This window comes from Hoplias malabaricus, chromosome X1, assembly GCF_029633855.1.
Source record: "Hoplias malabaricus isolate fHopMal1 chromosome X1, fHopMal1.hap1, whole genome shotgun sequence".
NCBI classification, from domain to species: domain Eukaryota; kingdom Metazoa; phylum Chordata; class Actinopteri; order Characiformes; family Erythrinidae; genus Hoplias; species Hoplias malabaricus.
In genome coordinates, this window is record NC_089818.1 from 15,278,892 (window position 1) to 15,297,150 (window position 18,259).

General features: G+C 39.5%; 2 protein-coding genes and 1 long non-coding RNA gene across 3 annotated transcripts in view; 2 read left to right on the forward strand and 1 right to left on the reverse strand.

Moving 5' to 3' along the window:
* Positions 1-5,655, forward strand: part of LOC136675600 (transferrin receptor protein 1-like) — an 18,835-nt gene extending 13,180 nt beyond the window's left edge. Inside the window, exons 15-18 of the mRNA XM_066652238.1 lie at positions 2-86; positions 885-1,112; positions 1,197-1,349; positions 1,890-5,655. Coding sequence (XP_066508335.1) covers positions 2-86; positions 885-1,112; positions 1,197-1,349; positions 1,890-2,132 — 709 coding nt within the window. The 3' untranslated portion in view covers positions 2,133-5,655. The remainder of the gene's footprint in view (position 1; positions 87-884; positions 1,113-1,196; positions 1,350-1,889) is intronic.
* The window catches only part of LOC136675601 (uncharacterized), a 20,401-nt gene extending 2,238 nt beyond the window's left edge, over positions 1-18,163 (reverse strand). The window contains exons 1-2 of the long non-coding RNA XR_010796208.1: positions 18,028-18,163; positions 961-1,309 (exon numbers count right to left, since the gene is read on the reverse strand). This is a non-coding gene — a long non-coding RNA (uncharacterized lncRNA). The remainder of the gene's footprint in view (positions 1-960; positions 1,310-18,027) is intronic.
* On the forward strand, positions 7,472-17,459 carry LOC136675619 (transferrin receptor protein 1-like). The gene is made up of 16 exons (XM_066652263.1): positions 7,472-7,672; positions 8,241-8,427; positions 9,091-9,313; positions 10,378-10,500; positions 10,597-10,692; positions 10,972-11,111; positions 11,195-11,364; positions 11,557-11,676; positions 13,127-13,212; positions 13,300-13,363; positions 13,465-13,529; positions 13,635-13,705; positions 14,150-14,234; positions 14,563-14,790; positions 15,048-15,200; positions 15,560-17,459. The coding sequence occupies exons 1-16, from the start codon at positions 7,510-7,512 to the stop codon at positions 15,800-15,802; spliced, it is 2,217 nt and encodes a 738-aa protein (XP_066508360.1). The 5' UTR covers positions 7,472-7,509; the 3' UTR covers positions 15,803-17,459.
* Positions 18,164-18,259: the final 96 nt, after the last annotated feature.

Here is an 18,259-nt window from a genome sequence, read left to right on the forward strand (position 1 = left end):
GGATGGAGCCGATGAAGTTGTCTGACTCTGCCTACCCCTTCCAGACCTTCTCGGGCATCCCTTCAGTCTCTTTCCGATTTTCTTCAGTGAGTATTATAGGAGCGTGGGGGTTTATAGCGCTGTAGCTGACAGCTGCCCTTTAGCTTGTTGGCCTTATGCTCATACACAGCTGCTCCAGAGCATCCCACTACACTTTCAGGGTAAATATACAAACTGTGTGTAATGTGTGGGGGACTGACTTCAGGAGTTATAATGGGGGTCTATAAACTTTGGGTCTCACAGCCTATGTGTTATGGAAAAAATGTCCATATAAGTGCTTATTAAAACCAGTGTCAGCTTTCATAAATGAGATGAAACTGACTGAAGAAAGCTTTATGACCCTCGATGCTCATTAGGATCAATTTTTAATAGATGTTGGTGATGGAATATATGAATTGCTATAAACAATTTCACTATTCTATCACTGATGGTGTTCATTCATTCATTCATTGTCTGTAACCCTCCAGTTCAGGGTCACGGTGGGTCCGGAGCCTACCCGGAATCACTTAGCGCAAGGCAGGAACACACCCTGGAGGGGGCGCCAGTCCTTCACAGGGCGACGCACACACATTCACTCACACCAATGGACACATTTGAGTCGCCAATCCACCTACCAACGTGTGTTTTTGGACTTTGGGAGGAAACCGGAGCACCCGGAGGAAACCCACGCAGACACAGGGAGAACACACCGAACTCCTCACAGACAGTCACCCGGAGCGGGACTTGAAACCCCAACCCCAGGAGCTGTGTGACTGAGAAACTACCTGCTGGACTACCATTCTTATGGCCTCTTATGGTGATATTTGTACATAATTGGGGTAACAACTGGCTTCTCTTTCTCTCAGGAAAAAGAATATCAATACTTTGGCACCAACCTAGACACCAAGAGAAACCTAGACATTAAAACCTCCTTCAACTTACCTGCTCTGGTGAAGACCGCAGGAGAGGTGGCTGGACAGATGGCTCTTCGTCTGGTTCACGATCACCTGCTCAGGCTGAACGTGGAGAAGTACACCACTATCCTCCGCTCCAACGTGGCTCTGATCAACAGAGAGGTCATCAGTCTGCAGTCGGTGAGATGACCTCCAATATATGACTAACTCCAGAACTGTTTGTACTGTACAATGTCATGAATCAAAATCCACTTTTTTTCCCAGTCTGGCCGCGTTCCTAAGACCCTGAAAATGCAGTGGTTGATGTCGGCTCTGGGCTCGTACAGTCGCGCTTCCAGGAAACTAATCAGCAACATCCAGAACAGTGACCTGCAGGACTTTGAGAAGTGTCGCATCATCAATAACCAGATCATGGGGGTAAAAAAATAAAGTGTCTCATTATTCCAAGAGCAGTATGAATGCTACTGAGGGTTATGTTGTGTCATGAGCGTTAAAAAAGTGAATAATATTCAGAGCTTTGGTTTTACATAGTCTAGAACTAATATCAATGGTCTTTATTTTAGCTGGTACTCTTTATTTAATCCCAGAAAGAGTGTCCAGCACATTATTATTATTATTTTATTTTTATTTTTTTTCCCCTTACTCAAAAGATGGGTAAAATCATTTGTGTTTCAGCAGAAAAATTCCCAAAATATGTTGGACACTGAGTATTATTGACGGATTATTGACGGATGTATGGAACTTTAAACAGACAGACCATTCTCCATTTCATTTTTATAAAGTGTTAGCATATTTATTTATTTATTTATTTATTTATTAATTTATTTATTTATTTATTCTTACAGTGTTAAATGGGCCCTATACCAGAACCCTGAGATTTTCTTACTTTTAAAATAAAGAACGTCACCTGCTGTAATATGATTAACAAGTGTGTTTTATTTCCCTCTATATCCACAGGTGGAGAGAGACTTGCTTTCCCCCTACGTGTCGCCCAGGGAAAGTCCATTCAGACACATCTTGCTGGGCTCTGGTTCACACACTCTTGAAGCTTTGCGGAATCACCTGACTGCGATCAAGGAGGGTTTGGCCAGTGCAGACATTGACCTGCTGAAGAACCAGTTTGCTCTGGCCACCTGGACCATCCAGAGCTGTGCCAACGCACTGGCCGGCAGCGTGTGGGAAATGGACAATGAGATTTAAGTAACTCAGACTTCAACTCAAGCCATTATCATCACGTCTCTTCAATTACAGATCACACTGCAAAGGTTCCATTAGAATCTGTACTGTATTTCAACTAAATCTATTTCTAACTAAACCAGCGGAACACATCTAAACATATGTCCAGGGCCTTTGCAACTTTCCTGTGCACTTGTGGTCATCTGAGCCACATCAGAGAAAAGAAATGCCTAACAGATGATAACTAAAGATGAGAAAGTGCTAAACAAGATACCAGCCACGTTCAGTGTAGATGTTTAAACGTTACTGTAAATTTAAATGTACAGGAAAATCAGGAAAACAAAAATGGAGATTGAAGCTTATCCCAAATCACAAGGACATATCTCAATCTTTTATAACATAGGGTTAGAATATAGCTTTGTGTTGAAATACAGTACAGTGGTGACTTAAGCTAAATATTCACACTAAAATAATAAATCAGAGGTAGAACATTAGCGCACAGCAAAGAAAATTCAGTCTCAAGTTTAAAAAAAAAATCCCTGTACAGTTAAAGCCACTGTCCACTTTTGTTAAATATAATGTATGTTATTCATAGAGGTACGCCACTGAAAGAAAATTAATGTAAACAATCCAGCATCAATAGCAGCAACGTAAAATAGTGCTAACCCTGATTCTGGCAGACCTGATGTCACATAAGCTACATTTAGCCGTGTCCACTAAATCAGTCTGTTAAAAATAATTATTTTAAAAATCTCTGCAGAAAAAAAAGCCTGCATCAATCTTTCTGGGCCACTTCAGAGCCTGTTTACACACATGCGATTTTTAAAAGATAATTAAGAAAGAGGGTGGACAGGGGCTATAAGGCATAAGCTGTTAATCTTCATACTGGTGCTTCATGAACATTTAGTTTGGAGAGAAATGTTACCTCACACAGTATTTTTCTTTGTATATGCAGTCCAGATGATAACTATGCAAGAAATTTGCTCAAAATCGTACGGGGGCTCAGGCTTATATCCAATATTTGATTTACAACTTGGAAATTAGGTTTGTTGTTACGTTATTTTGAGCAAGTCTTCCAGAGGCCTTCGAAAAAACACATGCAGGAATCGTTTGAATGTAGAAGCCAGCGAGGGCTACAAGAAAGCTCTCATTCTTATGCCTTCAGGGGTCAGTGCTGTTAAAACACAACACAAAAGCAGCAAAAAGCCTCTCCAAGTTCTACTAATTAAAGGCTGCTTAGTTGGCTGCAGGCCACATTTCCAACGGACCATCCAAGAGGCTTCCTACGTGGCACTGAAATCTCTATTTATTTTTTGTATTTATTTATCAGTGACAGGGTTCACTATAAATATAATTTTGTAACGCCTTTTTTAACAAATGTATAATTATCGGAAGCAGTGCCTTCCATAATTATGACAGTTATACTGTCGACATGACAAAGCAGCATCTGCTACGGAGGTAAACCTGTTTCTAAACGAGCTACGGCCAGAGACAAACATGTAGCTAAACATGGTTTAGTGCAAAGCAATACTTAAAACTGCACTGTGTAGCTTTTTAAGATTTGGAGTCCTCTCTGGTGGAAATGAGTAATTGCACACAGCATGAGGTAAAACAATTTGTAACGTCTGAATGATTATTTCAGCCAGTGTTTTCCTACTGATTAAACAATCCTATTTCTCTTAATTTTAACAAAGAACCAAACTAAAAAACATACATAGTGCAGCTTTATGTGATTTTTACACAGAGTATACTTAAAGGAATATGAATGTACACAATTCACTAGCAAATACTTTTAGGGTCAAAAAGGGGTCTAGGACTAGGCTTGGAGTGGAACTGTGCTTCTTTAGTTTTGTACTGGAGCTACGAAGCTAATGTCGCTAACAAGTAATGGAGGCTAACAGCCTGCTAGTTATTTTGATTAAGGAAAGAGTTTTGTACCAATTTTCAATGTGGAAACAAAGTTGTTCAGGGCAAAACAGTCCTGAATTCTACAGTAATTTGAAAAACCAAGTGATTTCCATTTGTGGACAACTGAAGCACAATCTTTCCATATTATTCCTTCGGGTATAGTCTTTGTAATTAGACCTTTTGATTGTTCTCTAGCATCCCTCAGTTTCATCACTGTCCAAAATAAAACTCGTGTCTCCAATATTTTGACTTTTAAGTGGAAGCAGAAAATATTTTTAAAAATTGATGCAGTTAAATGCAGTTGAATTGCATTAAACTGTAAATAGAACTTCATTCCAAGACGTTTTGGAATGTTCCCATTGGTCCATTTGATCATGGTGTTTTCACACTGTATAAAAAGCACTTGATCAGTGCAAATTATACAGGAAAATGGAGATACGCAGTTTTGGTTGGATGGCTGGGATGTTTCGGAATTTTTTTTTTCTTCTTCCGGATCCTAACCATTATCGGGAGCAGCGTCTTCCATAATGTGAAGAAGATGGTAGTTTTTGTCTACCAGCGTGTTGACCGTGTTGATATCGAGGGCAGTGCCCCTCATATTTCACTGTAGGGTGAAGGATATTATCGGGAACAGTGTTTCCCATAATGCTGTACATATGATCAGCGTTGCCATGGTAACCGTCCCAAGGCTTGTCGGCTAATATCAGTTTCTTTTCTGCACTCGCACACATCATAGAGTATCTGAGAAATCATACCAGTTTGAAAAGTGGTAAACATGAGATTATGCACGGTGTGATTGTGATGGGCATTTGTATGATTCTGTAGATTATATATTTTTTCTCTCATATTTTGTTTGTTTTTCACTTGGATTCTGACCTTTTGTCCTTTTTTTCTAGTTTCTACCTTTTTATGATTTGACGTTTTTATTTCACTTTTTTTTAAAGTATGTATTTCCTTTTTCAAGTGGTATGCAAATGTTTTAGAGCCTCTGGTCAAAGGGCATGTGCTGATTTACTACACAACTACACAGATTTTAATTCAGAGAATCAACAAATGGTGTCATTTGACCAGGGTGCCAAGACATTTGCACACGACTGTATTTGATTCCTTGTCCTTGATTTGTACTCCAGCATCTCAAAAGCCTAGTTTCATTCTGACATGTAGACACTTAATATATTGAAGAGTTTAACAACTGTAGAATAATATATTTGAATCAGAATTAATATAACGACTGTTCAATATCCAAAACTCAATGTAGCAGAAGCAAATGATTCTTTTTTTTTTTTTTTTTTACAACCTAAGACTTTTTTCTCAACAGCTGAATTGTGCTTATACAACTGAAATGTACTAGCCTTGTGTTAAATTTGGGGAAAAAAGGATGTTCAAATCTACTTCAGGTGCAGATTATCCACCATACAACTTCTTTAAGGAGTTTTCTATTCAGGTGTTAATGAAAAAATTCTTAGGATGTAGTGTGTGTTTAATCCTGAATGCATCCCCAAAAACAAACCACAAACATTAGATCTAAATTCATGTTTTTTTCCACTTTCTTTTTATTTTATTTTTTACCTGTCTTCTTTTTAATGTTTAAACATGTTAACAATTTCAACTGTTTAATGCAAAAAGTACAGAATATTAAAGTGGCTTTTGCTTCACTCCATTTGTCTTTGCATTCTTCAGAAAATGATGAAATAAACATCAGTAATACATTTTATTTTATTTGTTTAACTAATTTTACCTTCTTTCATGTTAAAAATATTCCCTAAAATTCTCATTTTTAATTATAGAATACGTTAATACGAACGGTAAGTATTTATTTTCATTTGAAGGTGTTGAAAATTGGCTTTAAGAAGCTAACTTTGTTTTTGTAATATTTGGTAAATGTTTATAATTGTAATTAATGGATAAATCAAAGAGAAGCAGATGCCAGTGACTGAGAACTAAGTACACGAGCTTTTCCAGAGAAGGAAATTAATATTCATACAAAGTTAGTTTTGTTTTCACATTCCCAGTCAATCCCAGGATTGTCGGACTTTTATCCTGGAGAGTCGTGGAGGGGATTTGTTTTTTCGTAGGTTCACATGACTTTCTGGAGACTTTGGGGCTCTGTTGGAAATCTCTCTTTACTCACTACATAGTGCGCTACATGGTCATGGATTCTACATCCACATAGTGCACTTGGTGCTCGCTGAAGGTTTGTAAACCCTATAAAGACATATTTTATGTTCAAGATATAGATTATCATTTCAGTGCCGAAACCGTTTCTTTAAAAATATAGTGCACTATCTAGGGCACAGAGAACCATTTGGGATACTATCGAGGGCATGGAGAGCCATTTGGAATACCGCCTCGGAGTAAGTTGTCCTGATAAAACTCCACTCACCTTTCTGTCTGGTAAGAGAAGACTTGCATAGTTGTTGTTGTTGTTGTTGTTAAGGTGGAACGTTTCTTTACTTGAAAATTGACGAAAAGTTTCAAGTAGAAACTAGTTTATATCAATAAACCCCCCAGTTGTTTATATATGTATTATTTTCGATGACTTTTCTCTCAGGAGCTGAAAAAGGAGAAGTTAAACTTGGAGGAAATATTGTGTAATTACAATTATCTACAAAGAATTATATGAAAGTTAATTCTGCCTTCCATAAAAAATGCCGTATTTTAATTGTACCATAAAAAAAAGGACTGTTAATATTGCAGACATTGTTGTATTAGCAGAATACTAATAAGATTAATAAATATTTATTCGCTTTAGAGTTTGAAACAGGTCTTAAACTGGCACTAGTGGACTAATATAGAGGCTAATATATCTGTAGACTAGTATCCCAAAGACAGTCTCAAAAACATTGTTTCACACAGTCAAGGTTTCTTACATCACAAACCTAAGAAACCAATCCCAACATCTTATGAGGCTGTGCTTGTGACCTGTAGGGGAAGTAGAGGTGGGGGCTGAATGTAGGTGAAGGTGTAGAGTGAATTTAAAGGCATTAGAGGATTTTATCTGGAAATTAATTTTACATAATTTTGATGTCCAGGGATGGGTCTTTAGGGGTCTATTCAGTGACTGCCAGATCATTTTAAAGGGACTTTGAGCTGCTCTGTGCTTATAAAGCCTTCAATCTCAGAGCTGTGGCTCAGTGGAACAGTTCTCTGGAGTGAAGGAGCTCCGTTCACTAATTTGGGATGAGCTGAACCAAGTTTTTTTGATCTGTAACTAATCCTCCAACATCAGTAACAGATCCTACTCATGCTCTCGTAGCAGAATGCCTTCAGGTCCTCACAGAAATGTCTACGAATGTAATATAAAGCCTTTAGTTGAAGCTGACACCCTTCATTTCTGAAGAATCAATGGATGAAAGACCAGCTCCAGACCACACTTTAATAAAGCACATCAGAATAGTAACAGTATCATTACATTAACCTTCCCTTAAACCTGCCATATATCCACAGGTCATCAGAGCCACAGTCCGACTCAGTTTTCCACCTGCTCCAGAACATGGACAACAGCAGTCAGATAGAACTGGTTCTGTCCAGTGAGTTGGATGAAGAGGGGGGAGTGACCCATCACTTCCATCCGTTACACAGCAGCAGATATAACCCCCGCTCTCTCAGGAACATCTGCTTTATGATCACAGCCGTTGTGTTCCTCTTTGGATTTGGTAAGAAATCTCTCAGGGCAGCTCAAAACAAGCAGAAATGACCTGATACAGAACAGTGTTCAGTTTGTTTGAGCAGCGAGTTCTGAGGTGGGTGTACGATGGTTCAGATTTTAATTTATTAACATTTCAGACCATCTATCATTTCAGACAAGCGCTACAGTTTAGGAGAATGTGTAAAAACGACTAGTAACACTCGAGTACTAGATGTCTGTCCCATTGGATCCAACCTAGAGAGATGTGATACAGATGTGTTTCAGTAAAACAATGACCATTTTACTCTTCCTTAGCTGCTATTGCTGAAATTCACATGCCATATACGTGACCCTGTTCTTTGGCATTACCAATAAAATGGGTCCAGATTCCACTTTGTTAACATTTAAAAACATCTGTCGATTAATTACAGACCATTACCAAATACCTTTTTCAGATCTACTGCTTTAAAGACCCACCTCTGAAATCACTCAGTAGGGCAACCTTCTCAAAATTGAGGCCATACTCCTCAAAGCAAGCGTTACTGTAAATATCTCTATAACGTATTTAATAGTAAGGCATCATCACTGTGTTTCAGGATTCCTGGTGGGATATCTTGCTCATCCAAAGACAGACAGAGTCACTCCTAGCGGCACGATATCTTCTGATGATGATGATGATGACAAACGAGCCACGGTTCAGAAAGAATTAGTCTTGGACTGGAGCAACCTTACAGCCTTATTAAAGGCCTCACTGACCACCAGCAGCATTGAAAACACACTCAGGTAAACAGTGTGTAAATATTACTCTGTAAGCAGAGAGTCCCCCAGTGTTTCTCCTGAAATCAAGGGTATTCATGGGTAGCTTGACCCTCTTTGCTTCAGTAACACTTCTCTACTCCTCTACTAGATGCCTCCACAAGGAGTTGATTGAATTCAGCCATAGGAACATTAGATAGATCAGGTACTGTTGGTCTCTGGACGATTAGATCTGGATACTGAATGTGGCACAGCATGTAGTTTCACAGTCACACAGCTCCAGGGACCTGGAGGTTGTGGGTTCAAGTCCTGCTCCGGGTGACTGTCTGTGAGGAGTTGGTGTGATCTCCCTGTGTCTGCATGGGTTTCCTCCAGGTGCTCTGGTTTCCTCCCACAGTCCAAAAACACACATTGGTAGGTGGATTGGCGACTCAAAAGTGTCCGTAGCTGTGAGTGTGTGAGTGAATGTGTCACCTTGTGATGGCCTAGCGCAACCTGAAGGGTGTGTTTCTGCCTTGTGCCCAGTGATTCCGGGTAGGCTCCGGACCCGCCTCGACCCTGAACTGATTGAATGGATACAGACGGGTGCCACCTGTGCCACCACTGGCTGCACCCTAAAGTTACTGAATTCTTTAGAAGAGGTGTTTAATCAGTTTGTGATAGTTAAAAAGCTGTCTCTCTTGTTCTCAGTCAGTTCTCCAATGACAGTCATGAAGCAGGATCTCCAGGAGACGAGGAACTGGGGAAAAAACTGGTGGCAAAATTCAGGGATTACAACATGAACCCATGGACGGACGAGCACTTCATTAAAGTCCCAGAACGGCCTCCCACTGGATCCAACAGGGTGACCTTCCGCGGTGCAGAGTTTAAGGAGTCGGGCTATTTGGCCTACAGCGAAACAGGAGCAGTCAATGTATGAGTGCCTTCCCATGCAGCCTGATTATTTCCTTTGGACGTGAAAGTGTGTTTTCTGAATGTTAGATTGATTTGTGTGTGTGTGCGTTACACATTAGTATTAGTAATACAGTGGAACCTCTACTAACGAACGCCTATACTAACGAACTTTCCAAGATACGAACCAGGCATTTGAATATTTTTTGCCTCCACCAATGAACCATGACTCTAGAAACGAACCCGAGCCTCCGCTGAGCCGGCGGCTGGAAATGGACACTGACCCCAATAGTTGAGTCTCCCAGCGCCCAGACTTGAGTGAGCGTTTAAGATTAGCACATTGTAGTTTTAGCAATTTAGCATTAGTGTAAATAGCAGACATGGAAATTCGTGCTAAGTTAAACCGTATCTACGCTTCGTCTCCCCACATTCACCCACCTACTCTCCGTTATTCCACCCACCCCCCGTCATACAGCCAGTGCCTGTGTTACTCCTCCAGCCAGTCGTCACGTCTTCAAGGTAGCGATATGTAACCACTTAAAACTTATTTAATACTGTTACCACTGTATTTCTTTTTTATTTTTAGTAATGCTACATGTATTTTTTTTACTAATTTGAGAGTGTTGTAAACATATATCAGTGCAAAAAGAGTGACTTTCGGGGTGGGGGCTGGAACACATTAATTGCTTTTCCATTATTTTAAATGAGGAAAATTGACTCAAGAAACGAACTTTTCCACTTACGAACCGGGTCACGGAACGGAGCGTAGGTAGAGGTTCCACTGTATTATTATTATTTGATATTATATATACACACAATTTTAGTCACAGGTTCCTCCCATACTTCACTTTTTGTACAGAGTCTGGTGATGTTTTAGTGATTTTATTTAGTGATGTAAAGACTACTGTTGAGTTTAGAAGGTGGATTACATTTGATTTCTGTTGAAATATTTATTAAATCTCATAACTGACCCTCACTCTGTTACCCCTCCCTCCTCTTCTCTCTCTCAGCAAACTGCAAATTTAGAACTGATGTCTGGTGATTGATATACATCTTATTTTAATGAATGTGGCACTTTTTTTACAGGGGTCAGTTCTGTATGGATATTATGGACGAGAGGAGGACTTCAAAACACTAAAAGACTTAAATATTAACCTCAAAGGAAGGATTGTTTTACTCAGAGCTGGAATCATTAGTTTTGCTGAAAAGGTACGCTGTCGTTTTAGATTTATTATTCACGTGAGTATGAATCTTTCATGTTTGAATCCTTTATTTAGGATTTATTTCTGTATTTTAATGTGTCAGGTTGCTAACGCAGCCAGCGTGGACGTGAGTGCTGTTCTGATTTACCCTGATCCTGCCGACTACACTTTTGATGAAGGAACTGATCTGTTTGGTCACGTAAGTGCCTGATCTGTCCTCACAGTATGAAACAGATTTGTACTGACCCCTGGTGGCCTGAATGGGTCAGAGATACTAGGCTACACTGTTTTTAACATGGCTCTGTGGAGCAAATTAATTGGTTTATTCAGAGCCCACCAAGCAGTTAGATTAATCTCCGGTGAGTTGCACTTTAAAGATAATCAATAATCACTTTCATTAATTCTGCACAGTAATGGCGGATTGCAAGAGAGGATTGTTGTAGTTGATGGACAACATCATTTATTTTTTCCCCCTCAGGTCCATCTTGGCTGTGGCGACCCGTACACTCCAGCGTTCCCCTCCTTCAATAACACTCAGTTTCCTCCAGCAAAGTCCTCCGGCCTTCCCGCCATTCCAGCACAGACCATCAGAGCCAGCACAGCTGCAGCGATCATGAAGTACAGCACCTGCTTCTTCTCCGTACAACACTCTGTGGCTCAGTGTTTCCGTGTGGTATTCACTTTTTCATTTCTCTGAACAGGGGAATGGGAGGTCGAGACCCTCCTCGTGGTTGGGGTGATGGTGGTCTCCGAGGTGTGACGTATAAACTCGGTAATGAGAGCGATCTGGTCACTGTGGAGGTCAACAACGTCCTCACGGAGAAGAAGATCCACAACGTGTTTGGAGTCATCAGAGGTTTTGAGGATCCAGGTAAACTGGCTCCATGCTTTACTCTGCACATGAAAGGACATCACCTCTCTGTTTCGGGCTCATATGCAGCTGCTCCATGCTTTCGTGTGGAGATGATACTAATCTTACAGCATATACTTCAAACCTTTGGAGATATAATGAAAGTTCCTAATGTTCGGATCTCCTCTTCCCATGTCTCTGGGTCCTCTGTAGACCATTATGTGGTGATTGGAGCTCAGAGGGATGCCTGGGGTCCTGGATACGCAAAGTCTACAGTAGGCACCAGTTTACTGCTGGAGTTGGCCAGGGCCATTAGTGAAGTGGTCAGCAAAGGTGAGCAACATTTACAAAGCTGTTTTAAGTTTTTTTTTTAAGTATTTGTGTGTTCAATATTATTTGTCTGGTCATATGACATGTTTTATTTATGTATGACGTGTAAATACACATCCGCTACAGAGACCATACTTAATTATGTCAACATTTGGTGCTCAATTGGTGTTAATTTAATAATTAAGTTAACAACTATGCCATTTGTCCAGGGCTTATATTGTATATTTTTAACTGGCTACAAAATAAAATAAAATATAATAAAATAAACACGTGACATTAAAGGCTAAGCACCAGCTCTATGAAAGTGTCAAACAAATAAATACAGTGGAATTGAGGTCCTAACTTGTGTTTATTGTTAGTCAGAAAACATGTTATTTCTTACTAATTGAAGGAATAAGGTTTAAAAGACCGTTGGTCCCCCCATCAACTCTAGAAGTTGCACTTAATGCAAAATGATAAAAATGTGTGTTGTTTTTGGCTGCAATAATTCATTGTACAGTGGGACATCTGTGCACAAATGGCCCAAAGATCCCAAAATATCCAGAAAATGGACTAAATTTGTCAACTTTAAACGGGCACTTTGGAAAGGACCATCCGCTCACTCCGTTATCTGTAGCTCATTTCACTGGCGCTTTTTCAACAATATGGGCATGTAAGGACACCAACGAAAGGTGTTCAAGAGCCTCTGTAACATGGAGGTAAACAGGGTAAGGACACTCACTTCGCCTGTTTTAGTTGGTGTTAGTTAACGTTAGCTTGACTCGCTAAACTCGGTGGCTCAGATTATACTCGGCTACGTAGCTGCATTACGGAGGTTTATAGTGTCGGATGAATTCGAGTTCGACTTTGATCACATTTACAAGAATAACGGTACCTCTAAATGTGACTTTAGCATTGTCATGAATAATGTTGGTTATTTAGCGATAGCTAGCTAGATACTGTCATAACAGTCAGTCATAACCGTTGTCCACCAGTGACGTCACACGGTTGTGTTCAAGAATTTCCGTAGCGAGTTCGGGTTTTCCCGTCAATTTAATAAAATTGTCAGTTTTAAAGCAAATTAAGCTGCTAATTCCATTTTAATTCATACTTATATCTGTCATTAAGTAAAATAATGTGAAATAATCATGGAGGTCCATTAAGTGGTGCTTAGCCTTTAAGAGCTTCTCTTTTTCTCTTCATATGAACAGAACACACTCTTCTTCTGCTCTGGGGGCTTTCTTTGTTCATCCAGGGGTCTGACAGCAGCTGGAACTCCATGATTCTTCAATTCTCATAATCTTGCCTCTTATTTAAAAAAATAAAAAGCAGCTTTATTAAATTAGATTGTGAACAATAATAAAATATCCGGTTACGAAAATAAACAATGCCCCACACTCAGTAACATTGGACTACATAGTGTGAATATTGTCTTATAAGAGCTGTATATCTTTACATCCCTGTGGTTATTAAGGTGGGTTCAAGCCGAGGAGGAGTATAGTGTTTGTTAGTTGGAGCGCTGGAGAATATGGAGCTGTGGGCGCCACCGAGTGGCTGGAGGTTGGTAAAACATTTTATTTATGTTGCTTTAACTGTAGATTATATAGAAAGGAATGATCTGTTTTTGCTTTGTTTTTGTGTTTACAGAGCTATCGGTCTTCTCTGAGCATGAGAGCTTTCTCCTACATTAATCTGGATGGAGTCGTTACAGGTGTGTACTCGGTTGCTTAGCAACAAATCCAGATTCCTTGTGAAATGACATAGATGAATATTAAAAATATAGATATTAAAATTGTGGAGTATTTTGCACAGGTACCACTTTTAAAGCGAGTGCAAGTCCCCTCATGTACGACTTAATCCAGAGCACCCTGAAAGAGGCGAGAGACTTCTACTTTGTATTTTATTTATTTTTTCTTTATGTTTAAACATTAATTAGGACGATTTAAAGGGACTGAACAGATTCTCTGATTTTTCTGCTGCAGGTTTCTTCACCCACTGACTCCAGTAGGAGTTTGTATTCTCAGGCGGCTGAAAGCAACTGGGAAGCAGCTGTGTAAGGGTCTTCTTCAAATGACATATTCCAGGATAGTGTAACACACATAGTCATGAAATTTGTAGACCCTGGCTCATACAGCATTTCTGATTTTGTCCCCCAGCCACAACTTCTACTTCTACTAGAAAGCATTTACACTAATTTTCAAACATTTCTGTAAGGTTTGGATGGCATTCAGCCCTGAAAACTTTAGTGTGGTCAGGTACTGCTGTTGAATGGTGATCCCAAATGTATTGGATGGAGATTTATTCCTGCAGAAAACAAAGCTTCTGCTAAACAGCCGCGTAAGTGGTGGATTTACACCAATGCAGCTGATGCACAGCAGTGTATTGACATAGTGACCCTAAGCACATGTGCAGCAATTGATTGGAGCCCAGCGTCGGAAAAGGATTCTCCGTTAATTTTTGTTTAACTATTTAATAGGCTCTTTTTTCCCCCTAAAAGGATTGAGCCGATGAAATTTTCCGACACTGCGTATCCGTTCCTGGCTTTCTCTGGCATCCCTTCAGTCTCATTGCGCTTTTCTGCAGTACGTAATTTTACATTTTTCCTCTACTATCATTGTTAAACACGATTATTAAACTTAAACCATTTAATTATGAGTTTATAGTGATTTGATTATGTCTGCCACCATTTTTTAAAGTGTTTAATGTGGTTTCATTTCCATAACCCGGACAATTTAACAATGTTCACTGCGCTTTGTAGTTATACGTTTTATTTTTGCATCATTTATCCACCATTAGGCGATGTTTCTACACATGGAATTAGTATCACAGTCAAAGCCTGACTAGTGGACATCATATTTAACATGAAACTGACCTGAATTAAAGCATAATCTGGCTGCTCTTATGTCCTAGGATAAACAGTACCCATACTTTGGCACCGTGTCAGACACCCGGGCAAATCTGGACAGTAAAACATCCCGGAACCTACCCGCCCTGATAAAGACCGCGGGAGAGGTCGCGGGACAGATGGCTCTTCGCCTGGTTCACGATCACCTGCTCAGGCTGAATGTGGAGAAATACACCACCGTCATTCGCTCCACTGTGGCTCTGATAAACAGAGACATCACCGGTCTGAAATCGGTAAGGATTCATGATCGAAACGAAAGCCACTTGTTTGGACTTCTTAAATTGCTTAATGATGTTAGTAATGGCTTGATAATTACATAATTTGCTCAGTAGATTGCGTGCAGACATATATTGATACTAGGTGCTTGACAAACCTAACTGTAGACTGAAGTACATTGGATTGTTCACACCTTGGTGTTTATGAACTATTCTAAATCATTTTCAAAACCACATTTTTGAGTGAACAAATGTAAACCTCTCTGTCCTATCAGGCTGGGAGAATTCCAAACACCTTTTCCACAGAGTGGTTGATGTCAGCTTTGGGCTCATACAGTCGAGCTGCCAATCAACTCACCAACAGCATCAGAAACAGTGACCTGACCAACTCTGAGCAGTGTCGCATCATCAATGACCGCATCATGGGGGTAATCTTTCCTTTCAGGATTCTTTTATCGATATGTCACTGGACGACCTTTTGTACTACGTCCTTTACTGGAGGTCTTGCTTATTATGGCTATCATTTATAACAGGCTTAAATCTTCAGTGTTGTGTTATGAAACAGCATCATTTTTCAGTCAAAAAACACATTGTTTGTTAAAAAGAAGTCGACTACAGTTGCCAAGCAAGAGTAGCTTTAATGAACTTGGCACACTAACACATTTCATTGACGTGTGGCCATGTGTGTTTATACGTTTCACACTGGCTCAGATTTTACATCTAGAACAAATATAATAATGCATTCTGTTGTTTATTATGTTTAACTGCAAGTTCTCTGTATCTGCAGGTGGAGAGAGATTTTCTTTCATTTTATGCCTGTCCAAGGGAAAGTCCATTCAGACACATTGTGCTGGGCTCTGGTTCTCACACTCTGGAAGGTTTGCGGAGTCACATAGCTGCGATAAAGGCGGGTTCATCCAGCACAGACACTGATCTGCTGAGGAACCAGTTAGCTCTGGCCTCCTGGACCATCCACAGCTGTGCCAATGCACTGGCCGGCAACGTGTGGGACGTGGGCATTGAGATTTAAGCAGAGTGAAAGACTGAAAGCGATTGCACTGTTGCACAGATGCCTTAAAGGAGCATTAAATCATTCACCAACAAAATGTATGAAAAATGTTTATGAAAGTTAGTATTAATGTACTCCATAGGGTTGGTTCCACACATGGGGGTGGTTGTGTTTACAGAATCTCTGACACATCCAGTCAACTACCTTCCAGTATAATGGCTGTCACATAAAGACGGATCGTTTGAAGGAATGACTGATTGCTCCTTTAAAGTAATACTGTGCCGTATTTGAAACCCAATGTGGGGTTGTACTTATTACTTGACGGCAATAACTGAGCATTTGCACAAACAAACCCTGAGGGAGGCTTGCAGCCCTTCACCTCCTTTGACCCCAAACTGTTCAAGACACTTTTAGATATTTGTTTATGATGAATGTGTTTTTTTAAAATTTGACGTTAGCAAGGCAGAGCTTAGGAACAGAGCTTTTGCCTTGGCTTGTTTTCCAGAAGCTTTATTGCTCTTGAGCGCCCCCTATGGTGCAATACTGACCACCTCGACACTTCAGCTTGTCAAATCCAGCCAAATCTTAACAACAAAGATACAGATAACAGCTAATAAATAGATGAACTAAAAACTAGCTCAACATAGTTCAACTCTGAGGTCAGACAGCGTAGTGGATACGTTTCCAGTCTTATTTACTGGAGGTTGTGGTTCAAACCCTGGTTTTTGTACTAAAACTACACAATTTCAATGACTCCACACTTTTTAATAACTGTCTGAAAAATGTTGTTATTTTATGGATTGATTGAAATGTTTTGTTGAAAACCATTTAGAAACCTTTTATTTTTTAGTACATCGCACACTTTAGCCATATTTTATACAGTGCTCTATCTTGGCATTGCACATATAATGGTTTGAGGAGGACAAATGCTTGTTCTAAGTAATTTCAATAATAATATCTACTGTAGAAATATGATTTTGACCAAGGCAGGTCACAGACATTTCATTAAGCGTTAGCTTGTGGAAAAGTGGGAAGGTATGGCCTCTTTAAAATGAATAATTCAAGATATTTTCAACATTGTACAGTTAGAGATCCGCGTAATGTGAAGGCAGAAACATAATAACATAAATTTATCTCAGGATGCTCCGTTCTTTTAAAATACTTGGACAATGGTCAGATTGAGCTGGTCTAACTGAGGGAGTCGTCATGGTGTGATATAAAAACAAGACTGTAAAGGGTAAAGTGTGTTTTTCTGTTTTTAAGCCATTTGATTTGGGGTAATAGCGTTATACTAAACACAAATGGGTGATTTTTGAGCCTCAGTACATTGATACTGTGATTTGCCTAAACTGCAGCTTGCTACATTTAATACTAATGCTGTTGCTTCTTAACACAGCTATTTTAACCTTTTTATACTCATCTCTGAAATTACAGAGGTTGGTTCAGTATTTCAGTTTTTGAACATAACACATAACACCATTGCTATTTTGAGATTTAATGATCAGATTTTAAAGGATATTTTTATATTTGAGATTTTTCGAAGGAATTTTCAAATAATCCTGTGTTTTTTTATTATTCTGTGGCTTTGAGTTTCCTTTTATGGTCTTGATTTTTATTCTTTGGTTCTGTTATACTGTTACAAAATATCTCTGTTAAATACATTCTATTTTTCTGATTATTCAGACTTCTTTACTTGTGTTTACATCATATGTTCCTCACTTGTTTAAACATTACTAATCTTACATCAATGCTAAGAATGGCTTAGAAGTTAAATAGGGTGACCAGACGTCTTCTTTTACCCGGAAATGTCCTCTTTTTTAGACTTAAAAAATGTCCGGGCGGAATAGAGTTTACATAGAACTTCCGAGAAGCGTTTCGTTCACAAACTAGTCCCGCCCTCCCTTACTCCGATTGGTTCGCTTGGTGAAGTAGACTATAATCTTCTGATTGGACGGTCTGACTGTAGCGCTACTGTTATTGGTCGATAACCTTCTCTGTAAACATTTAATTGGTCAGTCTGCACGTCAGTAGTCCTTCTTTACGTCAGGCAAAGTTCATGTACCTACCCTCATCTCGAGCAGCTATGCCGAAGCGTAAATGTAAGTTCTCGGATGAATTAAAAAATAAATTCCCATGTTTTGTGTAGCAAATAAAGGTGTAAAGGACCTAAAAGCACACATAGCTAAGCATACAACGGCAGCTGACCACATAAGGCCAATATAATGAAACGTACAAATGAGTCCTACCTCATTTTCCAGTTCTACTTTCTTAATTCATACACGACAAAGCTACATATTTTCTACAGCATTCCCATGAGTCCACAATGAAGTGCTTCTGGAATAATTATCCATTTGCAGTAACGTTTCATGGCTGAATGCAAACAAATCCTTACAGCAATGATCCAACGTCAAGCTTCAGGCCTCCTTTGATGCCCTAAGAGCTCATGACCCTGGGGCACATGACAAAAGTGTACACTTT